This window comes from Calonectris borealis, chromosome 14, assembly GCF_964195595.1.
Source record: "Calonectris borealis chromosome 14, bCalBor7.hap1.2, whole genome shotgun sequence".
Lineage (NCBI taxonomy): Eukaryota > Metazoa > Chordata > Aves > Procellariiformes > Procellariidae > Calonectris > Calonectris borealis.
The window spans coordinates 7962281-7978844 of record NC_134325.1 but is presented as its reverse complement, the minus strand read 5'-3'; the positions used below and the strand labels follow the sequence as shown (position 1 = coordinate 7978844).

Genomic DNA, 16564 nt, shown 5'->3' with positions numbered 1-16564 from the left:
GCATTGATATGCAGTAGTGCCCTTCACCAGAAAGTGTCCATCAGAAATTATATAGATGCTAAATTAAAAGAAACTGCTTTCGGAGCAGATGGCGATGGTCAAGTGAATCAAAAGAACCCACTACCTTGCTCAACAACAGTGAGGAATTAGGGTTTTGGCAAAGGCCACCAGGCACAAATCCTATTGTAACTGAACCACATTTCATGAGAGCTCCTCATTCCTCTTAGTCCCAGGTTAACATCCCCCTCTAGTGACCTCAATTTACGGTGGGGAATTTTTTCCTCAGCAGCTCGTTGGCTGATGTCCTTGTACGATTCTGTTAAGATGATGGGAATTTGAGTCACCGCTTTCCTCCTGGCATGCTTACAGGTTAAAAAAATACCAGGCCTGGGAAGAACATGGAGTGAGAGTGAAGTTACACAATGTGCTGGCAGCAAAACTGTCCCAAGAAGCTGAACTCTCTGCCTTTCCCCAGCCTCTCATTCTCACCCTTGTGCAGGAGCTCACTGCACAGGAGTTTCCTTTTCGTGCCATTCCCTGTGGGGCCATGATGCGAGTCAGACCATTGTTATGATCCGCGTTAAAAATAACCCTTCCTAAACCAACACCGCTGCTAAAGCCAACAGATCGTATATTTGCACCAGAAGGCACTTAGTTCCTTTGATACAGTGTTGTGCACAGAGAGAGGCAGAAAACTATGTCAGGTGCCACTTTCTCAGGCTTTAAAGAAAACGTATGACTGGTGAGCCACGGAATTAAAGCCATGCAGATTCAACTATTCCCATGCTGCAGAGTTCTTGAAATCCACCTAAATACCAGCAGTGGGAATTCCTGTCTGTTTTCGCAGTAGTCTAAACAAAAAATTCTGGTTATCATTGGAGCTAGTTTTTAAAGACTGACATGAGGTAACAGGCTTAAGAGCCCTCTCTGTTAAAATTCAAAGTGAGATCACAGATGGGGATGTGAAGTGGTGGGAAACCACCAACTACAGGGGAAAACAAAGCATCCATGTGCAAAACCTAAGTATCACACTGCAGCTCATGACTCATCATTTTGATCATTTATTGAGGGAACTGACTGCTCATTTCTCTCAAGCAAAAGGTGTCTTTCCACTTTCTACCGTTGCGTGGAAAGGCTTTTTGCAAAAAGATGTGAAAAAAATGACAGAGCCTGCTGTTATTTAAAGATGACATTTGACAGGTTGAGTCCATCAACAAAACACTGTTCAAAGCCAGCAGACTTTTTTCCACAGATTTTAAAAAAGATTAGAAAAAATGCTGGCAATTACTTACTTCCATCTCTTATCTGAAATTTCCTTGTCTGTATACTGGGAAGGAGACCTGAAGGCAAATGTGAAGAAGAGGGCATATTTCTTTTATTAGTTGAAATTATACAGTCCAAATGGCACAACCTCTCCTTATGGCCTGTCCCCTATAGTCAAAAAGGGACTGACAGCTATGAGACAAGCAGATTTGATCTCATTTTCTCATTACATAATCTTTGGTTGTGCAATGCAAGAGTCTATAAAGAGTAAAAAGGAGGATTTGATTACACACAGTAAAAAACACAATTACTTCTTCACTTCACTCACATTTCAATACCCTTCTGGTGAACTACATATAAATTCTATTACTTGTGTGCGGGTTAGGATAACATTGTACAGAACGATGGCAGAAAGGCTCATTATTTTTAAAGGTGTTTTACAGTGTGCTTTCAGTTGCAGCTCTTGGCTTTTGAGATGTTCAGAAGAGAAGAGAAGAGAATGGCTTGTTCTTTGCTTGTGTTTTGAAATGGTATTTGTTTATATATTCAGATAAATCAGAAAAAAAAGAAACCAAAAATCCACACTATTTTAAGCTATTCTGTGTCCTGCCAGTGTCTCATCTGTATGCAGCATACACTAGATTTGCCTAGAAGGATTTAGCTCAGTAGCTGGCACGTTTACATTAGAGAACAACATACACAGTTTCAATTGATTTCAAGCGTTCTTACAATGGGAAATAAATATGAAAAGTGGTTGTTGTTGAAAGTTCAAAAAATGCAATCAACAAATTGTAAAATCGCAAAAGGCCAGACAAATTTAATAAAATATTTCCATTTACCTTCCTCAGCTTTACACAGCCTGTTCAAAATAATAAGATTCTCTGTAGAGAGCCTTTATCCAACTGTTTATATCACTTCATACAAAATATGTGTTTGAATTACCACAGCAATACAAGGATATAAATTCCCAACACGCGACATGCCAAATTCAACACAAGTTATGCTTTCTTGGCATCTAGACGTTTTCCTTTTCTGTACTCCAAATACATTTCCATTTGAAACAAATTAAAAAGCATGTAGATGTTAAAACATAATGACAGCTTAGAATTCAAGTGACTTGTGCAACGTTATTTTGTGCTTTCTACTTCTCCATTTCCTCCTACTGCAATTAAAATTCATCACGCCCTTCTACATATACAATAGCAATGCATCAAGTTGAGTCCAGTATAGGTTTTCAACCCTCAGACTTAGCTTTATACTACACGAGATCTTTGCAAATTCAAAAAAGTGCATCTTTTTTGTGAGCTTTCTTTTATGTTGGATGATGTGAAGCTCTGATTAGTCGATGTAGGAATGCAACCTTGAGGTATGATTGCAGCCTCGGAATAATTCTTAAATGTAAAAAGAAATTTTTTGAGCGTGCACGCCCTTTCTGGATTTAAAAAAGACACCGTTATAATGGTGCTACTAGAGCCACGGTACAGTACATCATGGCACATCTCCATAACATAATCAAGGACATGAGATAGAACTATTTACACAAACTTGATGCCACTTCCAGAAAAATATGACAGAAAAAAAAGGAAAATATTATTTCCTGAATGTCCTGAATTTTTAGAAGATTCCTTTTACTTTCTTTTCAGCAATAGAGTGGTCCTTCACAACTGCATTTTCCCCGACCTGTTTAGTATGGACCATAGGTGACACCAGCAGGAATTGGGAATCATATGGCAAACTGCTTCCTTTGAGAAGATGCTCACCCACGCCCCTTTACTCACAAGCCAGCTTGCTGTCGAAACTTGAAAGGGCAATAGCAAAGGCTTGGAGCGCGCACATGGGGTAGTTGTAGTCCATGGTGAACACATCCTCAGCCACGCGGCCAAACTGCATCACGATGTAGTCGGCTGCAAGAGAGGTCGTAAAAAGTGACAAAGCGTTATTTTTGTTTGCAGCCCTTACTCAGTAAGTATGCGTTCAACATCATCCTCTGGCCCAGCTCAACAAAATACAAACAAAACATGCTACTCGTCAAACTTCGCAACACTTATTCATGCAAGTGGGTGTGCTGATATCAGAGGGAGAAGCAAGGATAGCTTAAGTGAGCAACAGTTGAGTGATAAAGGATTGCAAGACTTGTTACTGTCTTCAAAAAAAATTACAGATAAAAAGTGTTTTTTTCAAAGACAGAGAGAAAATTGCTTCTGTATAAAATGCTCAAGCCTTTTATATAGACCTAGTACTGAGTTTCACATGTACCAAGAACCAATTAATCCTATTCCTACTTAACTTCAGGCAAGTGGACAAGCAAGGATAATGGGGGAAGAGAAGGCATGATTGTGATCTAGACTTAATCATGTCTCTCTGTCATATCATATTCAGAAATTCTTCCTCAATTTTTTTCCCCTTTTGTACTCTGTCAGCAAGAGGAAATCTCAGCCTCATTCACAGTTTGAATGTTTCATTGTAAAAGCAGGTGTAATTGTTTCACCTTATAGAACGCAGCAAACGCATACACCAATGTTTCAAGCTCAGTGTTGCTCGAGACTGGCACAGCCACTTTCACCAGTTTCCAATACTCCCCTGCAGTCTAGGCATGGCACTGGTGTATCCCAGTGCGCTCCAGCACCTAGCGACTACGCCTGCCTACAGTGAGTGTCAAGTGGGGCAGTATCACTCCACTCGAGCACTTGTCTTCATCCCTGCTCCAGCAGCTGTACCTAAGCTTGAGAAAAAAGGGGACTGTACATTGCTGGCAGAAAGCAGCACATCGGTAAGGTCCTGCTGACGGTGTGAAAGGCAGTCCTGACATTTTCAGGGTGTTCTGTAGGGCTAGTGCTACAAAGAGTAGTAACGGCAAAGTGGATGTGCAGTGGGATCGGTCTGACTGCCACCATCTCCAGCTGGGCAGCCTATAGGCTCCAGAGTGAACAAAAAAACCAGGGAAGGATGGTATGATACAAGTGCTTGAGCAGAGTGATACTGCCCCACGGTCCTGCTGACTGGAAGTACTGCAGCTCTGAGAGCAGAAATGACTCTAAACTGTTGCTCATCTCATAAGCCGGGCAGCCAAGGGAGAAAACTAAGATAGCACATAGCAGAATCACCTGGCTCAAGCACGAGCATTTAAACACCCAACATGCATCAATGCCATGGCCACAAGGCAGAGCAGCATTAAGTTGGACCGACGTAACTAAATTAAACTCACTCAAGTAACAACAGTAAGGGCAGAATCACTGTCAGGCTGTGTATGCAGTACTGTTTCCACACATTACAGACAGAGAGCTATACTTACGATCATTATCATGAATAATTTGGAAGTTTTTCACTGAGGCCTGTGTGACTCGACCATGGAAATTTAAAACATAGGACTGGGTGTCGTCATTCCAGACTGGCGTTTTGTTATGTAGCTCAATGACACTCTCTGTATTTTTGTTCTGCCATCTTGCAAGAAGCGTCTCATGTTCCTGCACACAGCACAGATACACACTTCAGTTGAACACTCTCACAAGACAAAAAATAAATTCACATAAAAAAAACCGTTCATAAATCCTAGCCCAAAGACTAAACTGTCATCCTCAACCCTTAAAACAGTATCATCGAATGAAACAGAGAACTCTGAGTATCTTAACGTGCATTCCAGTCCTTTCCACAGCTTGGAAAAGGTTAGTTCTACCTTTTGTTATCAAAATACATTATTATTTGTAGTACTTTTGTGAGTCACAGAACTAGTCACACATCCCATTGTTCTGCAATTGTTCAAATACTGTTTTTTTTATCCTCTAAACCTTCAGAAATGCGAAAAAACAACTCTAACTGAAAAAGAATTCAAGTAATTTTTATTGTTGACTGATGGTATGACTTACATTTCGTGGTCTGATGGAAACTCTTTCGTGGTCCATATTCATTCCTGGTATAATCACACTCATCTTACGAGGTCCTTTAAACCCCAAGACATTTGTTTCCTAAAAATGTTTAGGAGAGAGTTCATCATGTTCTGTATTCTTAAAGTTAATTTCTTCAACAGAGGGACGGAGTGGCAGCCCAGGGAACTTATTTGTTAGTCAACTCAAAAACCATCTTGAAACTTTACCTTCACTGGCACTGCCAAACATTCTAGCTTTGTCTTAGAAGCTCCGACAACAGGAAAAATGGAAATAGAGAAGTTTCCAAAAACACTCCTAGCATCGGCTGCCTTAATACAATTTTTAAAAAAATCCCTTTGTTAAAAAAAGGATATGAACTAACCAGATTGCTTGGCTACTGCTAGATCCCAAAATAAAGTAGTTGTAATTTAAAAATCATATAATGCAGTCACACATTTTGATGAGAGACAAAATTAAATGTATGGGACCAACTCCATTTATTCCAGAGCCAGCACAAAAGCAAACAAGAAGAAGCTGCCAGTAAGAGCATCTGTTAGAGTGCTGTGGTTTTCAAAGTCTTCAGATATGTTATGCTTAGAGATGAGCATGGTAAAAAACAAACACATTAGCATGAATGCAAATTTTCCAGCTATGAAGGCAGGGAAAGTAAAGAAATATGGGCAGCAAAAACAAATTCCTTGAAGATACAAGTCCTTCCCTAAAACATGACTTGATGCCTTTCTGACCAGCTTTTCACAAAAGCATTCCAGTATTGCACTATCCTCTCAAAACACAACTACTAAAATCTAAATAGGCCTAAAGTCTTATTTTTATCTGAGGCTTTCTTTTTTCCACAGAAGAAACTGGGGCCAAGTATTTCAGTAAGTCGTCATCTACTTTTGAAAAAGAAAACGTAAAGGACGACATTTTCCAACCCACTCAGTAACACCTGATTGCCTATTTTAGCATTAACTCCAGTAAATGAAACAGCGACACCTCCAAAAGTCCATCTCCTCGTGTTTTCTGCTACATTTTTTTTTTCTTCTGGTCACATGCATTTTTTCCCCTCTACCTTTCCCAAGTGAAGGGCTGTGGACACACACTAAGGAATCTCAGGAAGGGAGTTCCCATTGGCACTATTCCCAGCAACGTACCACAAGATGCCAAGAACTGGACACCCCCAGGCTCCAGTTGGTGTGGCTCCACCACTGGGACATTTCAGAAGTGACAGATTCAGATGCCTCTGGTTTTTATATATTTAATTAAAGTGTCCTGATTTTAAGGAACACTAAACTTTTAAAAATATCTCTACTTTTACAAGCAAAAATCCACACATCTCAACTCACTGGAAACATCTGAAAATACCCGCCTAAAATTTACTCGTGCAGAAGTTTTATCATCCATCAGACCTTGAAATAACTTTGGTTGTTTCAGCATACCATCTGGAGATTTTACACAACTCATTAAAGATTTTCATGCATGCAAGAAAAATTCCACTGAGTTATTTTACTGAATACTCTTGAAGCAATCCAAGTATATTCATGTATCTTCATAACTATATACATTAATGGGAAGATTCTACCTCTTTTCTGAATCACCTATATCATGGCCTTTGGCAGAGTAAACCAATGTTATCAGTGCAGTTGGAAGTGTATACTTGGTTTTGCATCATGGCGAGACTCAAACTAAAATGACTGCCAGCAGATTTTATAAGCAGGAGAGACTCAGCACAGCAGAGGACAATTTCTGAGAAAAGATTCATACTTAAGCTTGTTTTCCACTAACTACTGACAATTTTGGTCTTCTCTGCAATGCCTTACAAGCTCTTATTCTCATCAAGCTGCAGTTCTGCTACATAATTTAGATGCTGACTGGTTGAAGACATTGTTCAAGGTAAAATTAAGTAATAGCGCTGAATCACTTCCCTCCCAACAAGCAGTATTATCACTCTGAAAAAACAGGACTATATTCTTTGGATTTACTCAGAAACACTAAAATCAATACTTCTCCCAAATGATAAGGGAATAGTTTCTAGTTGCACATTATATCAGTCACCATTTACATCAAACTTTTTATTGGCAAATGCTACCCTTTTGCTAAAATGAAGGTACAGAATTGAAATTCTACAAACATGGAATATATGAGGAAAACAGTAGGGACAAAAGAGAAGCTTTAATTAAAAGCAGACCTTTCAATCTACCTGCATCCAAATAAAATTAATTTCCCTTACCTCCTGTCTCATTCCCTGTTTCTCTTTTTTTCCCCTCCTCCAGTATTTTGTGTAAATTCAAGACTACGAATGGTATTATTAGGGGAAATTCTGATTTCACACCATTTTAATGCCACTGACAGTCTTAGTTTACACAGGAACTCAAAATAAGGATTGTTAGCTGGCAGACCCCAATTGACTCAACCAGCATGCCAATGATTTAAATCAGCTAAGGATTTACCTGACGCTAAAGTATTGCCCAGTGTTGCTTAGAAGTCACACTCTCTGCCTTAGCCCAACCAGTAAGCTGTTCTGTGAGCAAGTATCACGATAAACTGGACTGAAAGAACACAGAGCCGCTCCCCGGGGTTGCTTTTAAAATCTTACACACTTTCATAAAATTATGTAAGCGTTTCACTATGGTGGCAATAGCTACCGTGATAAAAGCTGCAAGGCGTATATCCCAAGAGCTCCCAGGAGATTCACAATTTAATTACCCGTTTTCCTTCAGCTTCCTTCCCTTTCTGGACTTGATTCACACAGCTATGCCCTGTCCTTAATATATCCTGTAGAGACTATCATTCCATAGAAAGCCCAAACCACAGAACCCGCTACAGTAGTGCACAATGCAAGTGATTGAGGCCTGAGTAGAAACATGTAGTTTTATTGCTTTACTGAAACCTCAGAATATCAGCTGAGCTCCCTGCCTGCAGAATCTGACACAAACTGAATTGTGAGATATAAAGGAATTCAGCACAGAAAATCCTGGTGCAAATGGTCAGTCCCTGCTCCTCGATAAATTTTGCCAGGCGATTCTGAAATCAGCCATTAGGTGCTGCTGCAGGTTTATTAATATGCTAGCCTGCCGTCAGCAGGGAGAGTAAAAATGGTTAACAGCTCCTGATAAAACTCGGTCCTTGCACTAACTTTATTCCTATTGCTTGAAACGTGCCCTAAGGTGAGCTCCACAATGAGAGTTCTCAACACGTTTATCCCACAGTTAACAATAGATGCATCACCAGCTTCTACCTGTATGAACTAGACCTGCTGAGATGATTCAGCAGGTCAGGCTCAGTAAGTTGGTGGAAGCGGGTACAGCTTGCTCTCCAGATGGGTACTTGATCGGATGAGCTGAGAGACAGTGAGAGGCAGAGTGGTCCTTTCAAAGTATTTTTTATTATAGTTTTTGCTGCAGGAGAAATCTCAAGGCAGGAATTAAAAGATTACCTTAGGACAAGGGTGGTTTGGGAGTGCTCTTTCTGGCATTCTTTGCTGTGATTCTGCTGCAGCCAGGAACAATAATCTCACTTTAGCAAACCTGGCTAGTAATGAAATATCATTCCGATTTCCTTTTGTCCTCTGGGCATAGCACACCTGCAAGCCTGCTGCCTTTCTCCGCGAGTATCAAAATATCAATGGAACGAATCATTTTCTTATACAAATGTACAAGTTTTAAACTGCTGATCTCAAAACAGACATATAAAAGCAGCTTATCTTAGCCACATTCTCCAAACAGTGGCTATGGTTCTGTTCTTTCCAATACTCACACTTCTAATTACTGCTGCTGACCACAACTAAGCTTTTTATTTGGTAACGTTAATGGTTCAAATGTCATTGCTGTTGACTTACACAAGCAATGCCTAAATTTTTTAATATATAACTTCTTTTTAAACTCTTTTTTGTTTTCTTCTCATATTTCTAGTTTGCACCAGAAGGCTAGTTGCCTGGCTCCAGGGAATGCCCTCCTATATAAACCAGTAAAATTACCTTTATTAAACGTGTAAGTTCTCCTAGGTTCCTGCTGAAACTTCAGTCAAACTGTAAACTGACATCAAATCCTGGACTCTCTTGTTAAATCCTGTTAGCTGGATTTTCTGAAATTCTCAGAGTGTTTCAAATCCAACAGGAATGGAGGGGTGTGTGTGTGTGTCTGTGTGTCTGTCTGTCTGCAACTGTAGGCCATGTGCCTGAATGTGAACAAAACCACTATTTGTACTATATTCACAGAAAAACTGCATCCTAAGCAGCAGGAAAAGAACACTTTAGCAGCTAATGCTGCCACTCCTCAGTGCTCTCAGCACTTTGCATGGAAAGGATGGCTCTCTGCTTTCCTTTTCATGTACCGAAAGCTTCTGGACACATTGCTCCCCGCAACCTAAAGCTGACCTTTCCAGGAACGCACTCTGTGCCTAAGCAGGGTATATGCTGGGATGGCTGGACTTCGATCTGACAGAGCTCCAGGCATCCTTGATTAGAGCTGGGCAGGAACTTTTCAGAAAAGTGGTTCTTGGGTATTTTTGTCAGTCAGAAAACATTCTGTAGCAGTGTATGTACCAATTTTGACTGGAAGAGTTTCTTGGGCCCAGAGATTTCTGGACAGAAATACTACTCTCACCAAAACAGTTAGTCATCCAGTAAATCATGAAACAACAGCAACTGTGCTTCAAGTCTTGATTGTCTTGCATTGCCCCTGACAAATGCTATTTACTGCCTCATAAGAGGCTGGTTTCTCTCATTCAATTGAATTTTGGATTTTGTTTGGGGTTTGTGTGATTTTTTTCCTGGTAAAAAAGAGTTTTAGAGTTTTTATCCCAGTCTCTCAGCCACTGCTGCAGACCTACCTGTCCAGTTACCTGTGTTTTGGATCAGAGATCCAAATGCCAGATCCAAAATGCCATTACAAATGATCATACTTTAGTGCAGTAATTCCATGTGCACAACTCTTTCCAGTTCAGGAGGCTCCCTCGGATGGTGCCTGCAGGCTGTGAAGCATCCTACCTCTTCCAGAGGTTATGTAAAAGCTCCAACACCTTCTGACTAAAAGTGAGAACTGGGCAACCTGGTTCTGTGCACATTTTTCACCTCTACTTCCCACGGAATTTCCTGGTTTCTCTAGTGAAGATCAGCTGTTTGATTACATCAAAGTATGAATGCTGATTTACATAATCCTAAGTGAGAAGGAAATTCAGTGTGCTATTTCAGAAACCGAACTGCCCTTTCTTGCATATTTTGCCTGTGAGCAGTACTTACATAACAAATAGCAGCTAGCTCCTGACGCAGGATACTCGCCTCCAGGCTTGATGTTGTTTTCATTGGATTTACTCCATTGTCATAAACTGTAAACTTAGTTCCCATAAGATTCGATCTATTAAAAAAAATGGAAAATCCAATCACCATTTGCCAGTAATGCTGCCCTAGACATCTATCCTTTACTGCATTGTAGCCCCAAAGGAAAGTACAAATAGTTGTTAATCCTAATCCCAACTAAATGGCAACTCCTGGATTAAAAGCCATAACAAAAATGTAAAGGTACAGTACAGCAGAGTATACTAAAGCTCCCTGATCATTACACTGGAGAGTTCTCACGACTTCTTGCAAACTAGTACATTCAAGAAAGCAATAAGGAAACACTCAGGTGGGGTTATTTTGATTGTTTGCTTGGTTTTTAAAATATGCTTACTCACTACAAAACTATCTGCTTTCTTACCTGACTACTAACCCTATTAGTAGAGAATACAGAGAGTGATTCTCATAAAGTTACAAGTAAGATCAGTCTTTCCTACTTAAACAGAAATCAGACCAAGGAGTGCAAAATACAACTTAGAACATATTAAAACCACGTTATCCTTATTCTGTGTTTGCACTGCAATAAGTAACGCATGAAGTTCTGAGATCCACACAGGCAAATGGCAATTAGCAGTACAGTCCCTTTCCTCAGGCACAGACAATCTAAACATACATTGACAGGCTCCACATAAGTATCAATAACAGACTGATGTATGATGGGGTGACAGACAGAAAAGAAACACATGGTTCTGAAAGAATTCCACTACTTGTAAATAACTCTAATTAGGATCTTAAGAAATGGGCGAAAGCAGAGATTTTCAGATTGTTTAACAGACAGAACTTCCATTCCAAGGAATTTATATCAAGAGGGGCTAGACACAATCTACTCATGCACTTCTGAAAATCCCATTAACATACGTTGTGCTCATACACCCTTGAGAACCTGGCCTTTGAGCATTTAAGAGCTTCAGTCCTGCCGACTTTTAATAAAATGTGACCTCCTAAGTACTTGAGACGTTTTGAAAACATGCCTTGGATACTGGTAAACTTTAAGACCATTATCACATGATGTAGTCAAGCCTCTAATTAAGAAGTCATAGTGGCTTACAGGCTTCTTAATTTCAAATGAACTTTTATATAATATAAAGAAAATTCTTAGATGTATCAGTGTTTACCTCAGTTTTCCAATAAAACTCTCTCCACCCCGAGACAGGTCAGTTGGGTCTATGGAGATGAGGTAATTAGAGGTTTTACTCTTCTTTCGTTTCCTTCCAGCTAACAGAAACACCTAAGCAGTGCAAAAAAACATATTCTAGAATGCGAAAGGGGTTAGCACACACCACTTCCTGCTTTGATATAAGGAAACCATAGGCAATTTTTCTGTCTTCCAGCATCGTTAGTGAAGTAACAGAAGGTCTCCTGGGACTTAGGAAAACCAGATAAAAATCTGGAAAGGGAAAGTGACTTCTCAACCACTCAGTTCATTATTTATGGTTTAAATAATTAAATTCAATCTTTTTTGTTAAATGTTTCATTCTAAGTTGCTCTGGCTCTTCCAGTTGAATTGAAAATAGATGCTTTTCAGGCCACAGAATGCAGAGAGCCCCAACTGCTGACTGTCACATAAAGGTGCCATGCATGGATTATTTAAGGCCAAAGATTAGACATATGAAGAAAGGCAGTAGAACAAAGCGATACGATTGTTTTGCTTTTGGAAGACTGTAAGGCAGATCTCAGTGAAAGTGAAAATGTATTTAAAATATAAGATTATATTTTCTTTGTAAGACTTCTTCACACTTTAAAAATTTTTTTTATATTCAGATGCAATTGGTATGCCATTCAAGTTATTTTATGACCTTTTTACCATGCTCCCTTTCCAAGTGGAGATAATAAGTAGGGTACATCCCTCGGTCCATTCCTTTCTTGTCTCTTGTGATTCTGCATTTGACAGTGACACCCTGTGGAGCAGGTCTTACGGCAAATTCCTCCAGGTCATCGACATCTATGAGAGGCTCATTTGTGGAAGGACTGGGGGCTGAGGCTGCTTCCTAAAATAGTAAGCAAAACTCAGGTTTCCTCAACTTTGATTTACAAGGTTATAAGCACAAAGGAATGACATTTGATAGAAGCTGCACTTTAAAAAAATTAAAACAATGGACATATTGTCTTCCCTGTTCTGACTCCTCAGCAGCCTTGAAGGCAGCTTATCAAGCTACGGATCTCTCCCATCCAATCGGTCAAGCTCTTGGCTACCAAAGGCCCAGGGAGCAGTTCTCTGCGCCACTGATGCTCAGCTTACAGACACACCTGGCAAAGCAGAATGAGGTGGCTGCACAGGCAGAGTGCTGTAATGTTACAAAGCAAACCCTGGCTCACACCTTCCCATCTCATCACACTTCTTTTTTCAGAAAGGCCATACCCAAGGACAGTGATGGCCTTTGATGAAAGGAAGAAATGGGATAGGGAGAGATAGATTAAGCTAGATAGAGATATAACAGAGATGAGAAGTCAGTGCAGCATATAAAAGAGTGGGGCACCATCAACTGGTTTAGCAAGAGCTTGTGATTTAGAATATTTGAACAAGCCAAAGTCTTATTTTATGCTTGGATGGTAGCAGCGAGAAAGGGTGGGAAAATGCTCAGAAAAAGGCAGTAGAAACAAAAGATCCTTCTGAGCACCTGCAAGAGGCAGAAAGGTAAATATTTACTGTTTACCTTTCTCTTCATTCAAGTTCAGACAATATTTGCTATTCTTTTCTCCAGGTCATTATTTTTATTGCTTGCTCCTGTGAACCCTGAGAGCTATCACAGTAAATCACCTTGGAGATACTCTAGTGCATATTAAAAACAAAACAAGAAAGCCAGGCCTATCCTGACTGCACTCTGAAATCACGCAGTACATAGCAGCCTGCATGCTCCTTCTTCAGCTCTCACCCCTTACCTTATTGGATTTCTTGCTCGTGGCAGAACCAGGACGGGTGTTACTGTTCAACTGTGAAGAACTGGAGCTGTCTTCATCTTCTTCATCTTCTTCCTCATCAAAATTCATGCTGCTTGAAATGCCTGAGGAGAAAGCAGCGCACTTACATGAAATACTAATACATTAAAGCTGTCCATACTTGCTGTAAAACATCACTTATTATACTATTGCAGCCTTAGGCTCACAGGTGAGAGAGGGTGTGTGGTGAGGGGGGTTCACTGTACGAGGCAGTGTACAAATATGTGGGTGAGACAGTACCTGCCCTGAGAAGCCAAAACATTTCAGCAATTGAGAAAGGAAACGTCATGGTTTCCATTCCACAGAGAGGATCGAGTTACCCAGTGATACAGGAGCAATATCCAGTTAGGAATTAAATTCAAATCTTCATCCAATCAAGTATTTCAAACACAACACAAAATCTTAAACCTGAAATTGGAGCTGAGTGGACAACCTATCAGAGCCATTTGGAAACCTTAACAATTAAAATATGAGCCCTTATACAGCACACTTTTAACTGTCCCTATGAGACCTAATGAAGAGCATATCTTAGACTGAGAAGAAACATTCACATCAAGGAAGTGTTCTCATGCATATTTATTTCATGTAAAAAACAGTATCAGCCCAGGCCAAAGGAACTGCCTTACAGCACTTAAAAATTTGACTTTACAAGAATTCAAAACCTCAGACATTTCAAAGGAAAACACAACTTTGAACATCAAATATAACGTAGCAGCAGAAAGCGTCATTTGCCAGGCCTAGTTTTTCAAGGAGTATCATGCAGATGAAGCCACCTTGTATTCAGGTTCAAACTCTAAGTTCCACATATAAGAGGCTAACTACGCAATTTTTTTTCCTTAAAAAAAAAAAAAAAAAAGAAAACACTTGGTCCAGAATTTCCACTATTGGTAAGTCCAAGGCAGAAGGATAAACGAAATGCAAAGATTTCCAGAGTCAAGCAGCATGGGCGTAATTAACTTCTTCCTTCTGTACTTACCAGGAACACGATCCAGGGCGACAAGACTGGATTGGGAGGTGGAAGAGGACCAGGATGTATTTGCATGGGGATCTGGGAAAGGAAAAAATCCATGGGCTTGATTCTGCAAACCCTTAATTGAGTGAATAAGCCTAACTTTCCAACAGGACTCTACAGGGCTAAAGGCTTACTGGATGGGGCCATAATGCTGCTGCCTGAATTCTCAATTATGGACATTTTATCTTTCTGCACAATCAAATTCACCTTATACCTGCTTATACCTGCTGTCACCTTCTTTTTTAGTACTTTGAATAAAGTCAAAAAGCCCTGTGGAACACAGAGCTGAAACCAGAAAACATCATCCACGCTAAACAATTGTGCCACAAACCCTTCTGGGCACGACATGCCCTGCATGGTAGCTTTTTGGCCTACTTTTGAATTCTAACACACAAAAAAATAAAACTGATCGATACAAGCGATACACACAGATTCTACACAAATAATCATTCAGTAACATTGAAAAAATTATTCAGACTCATATTCAGATGGCCTAAATTCTACCTAAATCCCTGTGCCCAGCATGTCCTTATCATCTTTCTCAGGCTTTCTAAACTGTTCTTCTGGGACTTCTAGGGATACGCATAGAGACTTCCATGTAGCTTAGTCTTTTAGAATATGAGCTTGGTCTGCAACAAGCAGAGACTGAACCAAACTAATGTACAGAAATGTAAACATTAGAGATAGTATCAGTAATGGTTTTCTTCCGTTCAAATTTTGGAAGAGAACGAGAAATAAAAGACACCAAAAAAGGCATTTAAATACGTTTTATGTTATTGCTGCTTCCAATAACTTCAATGCATATCCCTTTAAAATAGCTTTTGACACCAGATGCATGCTGGATAATGAAACAACACCAGAGTAGTAAGAGCGAGTGTATAAAACAGAAGCATATGCAATGCTTGTATTCCATTCGCTGCACCATGAATGGTCTCATTATCCACGTCTTCAGTTCCCCCAGTCTGGACATACACCATACAGCACGACAGCAAAAAGTTTCAGTAGGATCTGGTTATGCAAGGGAGGCCTGAGTTCACAGGTCAACAGATATTTTCAAAGCGTGTAGAACTCACTCATTATTAATCACACACTCATTAATCACAAGCATTATTTCTTAATAATGACAACCATGTTCTGGTCAACTATGCATGGGTAATGGAGACAGTCCATCTCCTCAGCTGGCAGCTATGTAAAGCCGTACTTCATATGCACAGACATAATCAGTTTATTTCTACATCCGTGCTCACTATTTCACCACCAATATTTTGCCATCCTTAGAAAAGTCTGCACTCATGACCCGCGGAAGAATGCTTCAGAGAGCTCCGTTTTGTTTCTGAACCCAGAAATCAAATTTATTCCTTCCCTAAATCTCAAAACAGTTGTAACTTCAGGTGGCAAAGAAGAACTAAGACCAAATTGCTCATCCCAAGTCTTTACAGAGACATATAGGAAACTGATAAATGTGAAGACTAAATGTTAGTTATTCAGTGTTAAAACTTATGGAAGTCTGGCTCTGTCCTAGTGACTCATTTCCCTGAGAAGAACTCTACGTATTAAGACTTCTGAAATCAGAAGGACAAATACTTCCTGCAGGAAGAAAATTATTCTAGTATGGCAATTTCCAACAGATGGAGAAATCAAATAAAATGTTTGGCATTTTCTTGCAAGTGGCATATTCTTTTCACACTCAGGTTGCCTATAACCTCTTGTCTCGTAACAGAACTTGACTCGCTGGGGAAGCAGAGACATGTGCTGAGAGAGGCTTCTCTCCACAAAGTTAGTGTCAAAGAGCAGAATGGGCACAAATCAGGGCTATGCAAATCTGATGGGATTCAGCCTTTCCCATTAGGCCAGTTAGCATTTATCTCTGTGTTCTTCTCCTTTTGCTCCTATTCCATGCAAAAGAAGGACTGATGGGAGACAGCAATTCTAAATGCTTTTCAGACCAACGGGGACATGCCAGTAAGGACATGCCACAAGCAGTGAAGTGGCAGTGGGAATCCACATGACAAGCCCTAGCTCTACATAAAGTTTCCCATCAATACCGGGATACTCAAAACTTTCTAACAAGCCTCCTCTGCTGGTATCAAGTGGCAAACCATACACACAGAATAAAAATGTTTTATGGAGATGCTGTTAGTTGCAGTCTTGTCT

At 40.0% G+C, this 16564-nt stretch overlaps 1 protein-coding gene across 5 annotated transcripts in view; it reads right to left on the bottom strand.

The window, feature by feature from the left end:
- Window positions 1-681: 681 nt before the first annotated feature.
- The window catches only part of TUB (TUB bipartite transcription factor), a 150848-nt gene continuing 134965 nt past the window's right edge, over window positions 682-16564 (bottom strand). For 3 of the 5 annotated variants that reach the window (XM_075163103.1, XM_075163104.1, XM_075163106.1), the window contains 8 exons: window positions 14375-14446; window positions 13342-13463; window positions 12258-12449; window positions 11577-11689; window positions 10366-10480; window positions 5127-5225; window positions 4556-4727; window positions 682-3167 (listed from right to left, as the gene is read on the bottom strand). In XM_075163103.1, coding sequence (XP_075019204.1) covers window positions 3034-3167; window positions 4556-4727; window positions 5127-5225; window positions 10366-10480; window positions 11577-11689; window positions 12258-12449; window positions 13342-13463; window positions 14375-14446 — 1019 coding nt within the window. In that variant the 3' untranslated portion in view covers window positions 682-3033. The remainder of the gene's footprint in view (window positions 3168-4555; window positions 4728-5126; window positions 5226-10365; window positions 10481-11576; window positions 11690-12257; window positions 12450-13341; window positions 13464-14374; window positions 14447-16564) is intronic. The other 2 variants (XM_075163107.1, XM_075163105.1) reach the window with 1 other exon arrangement.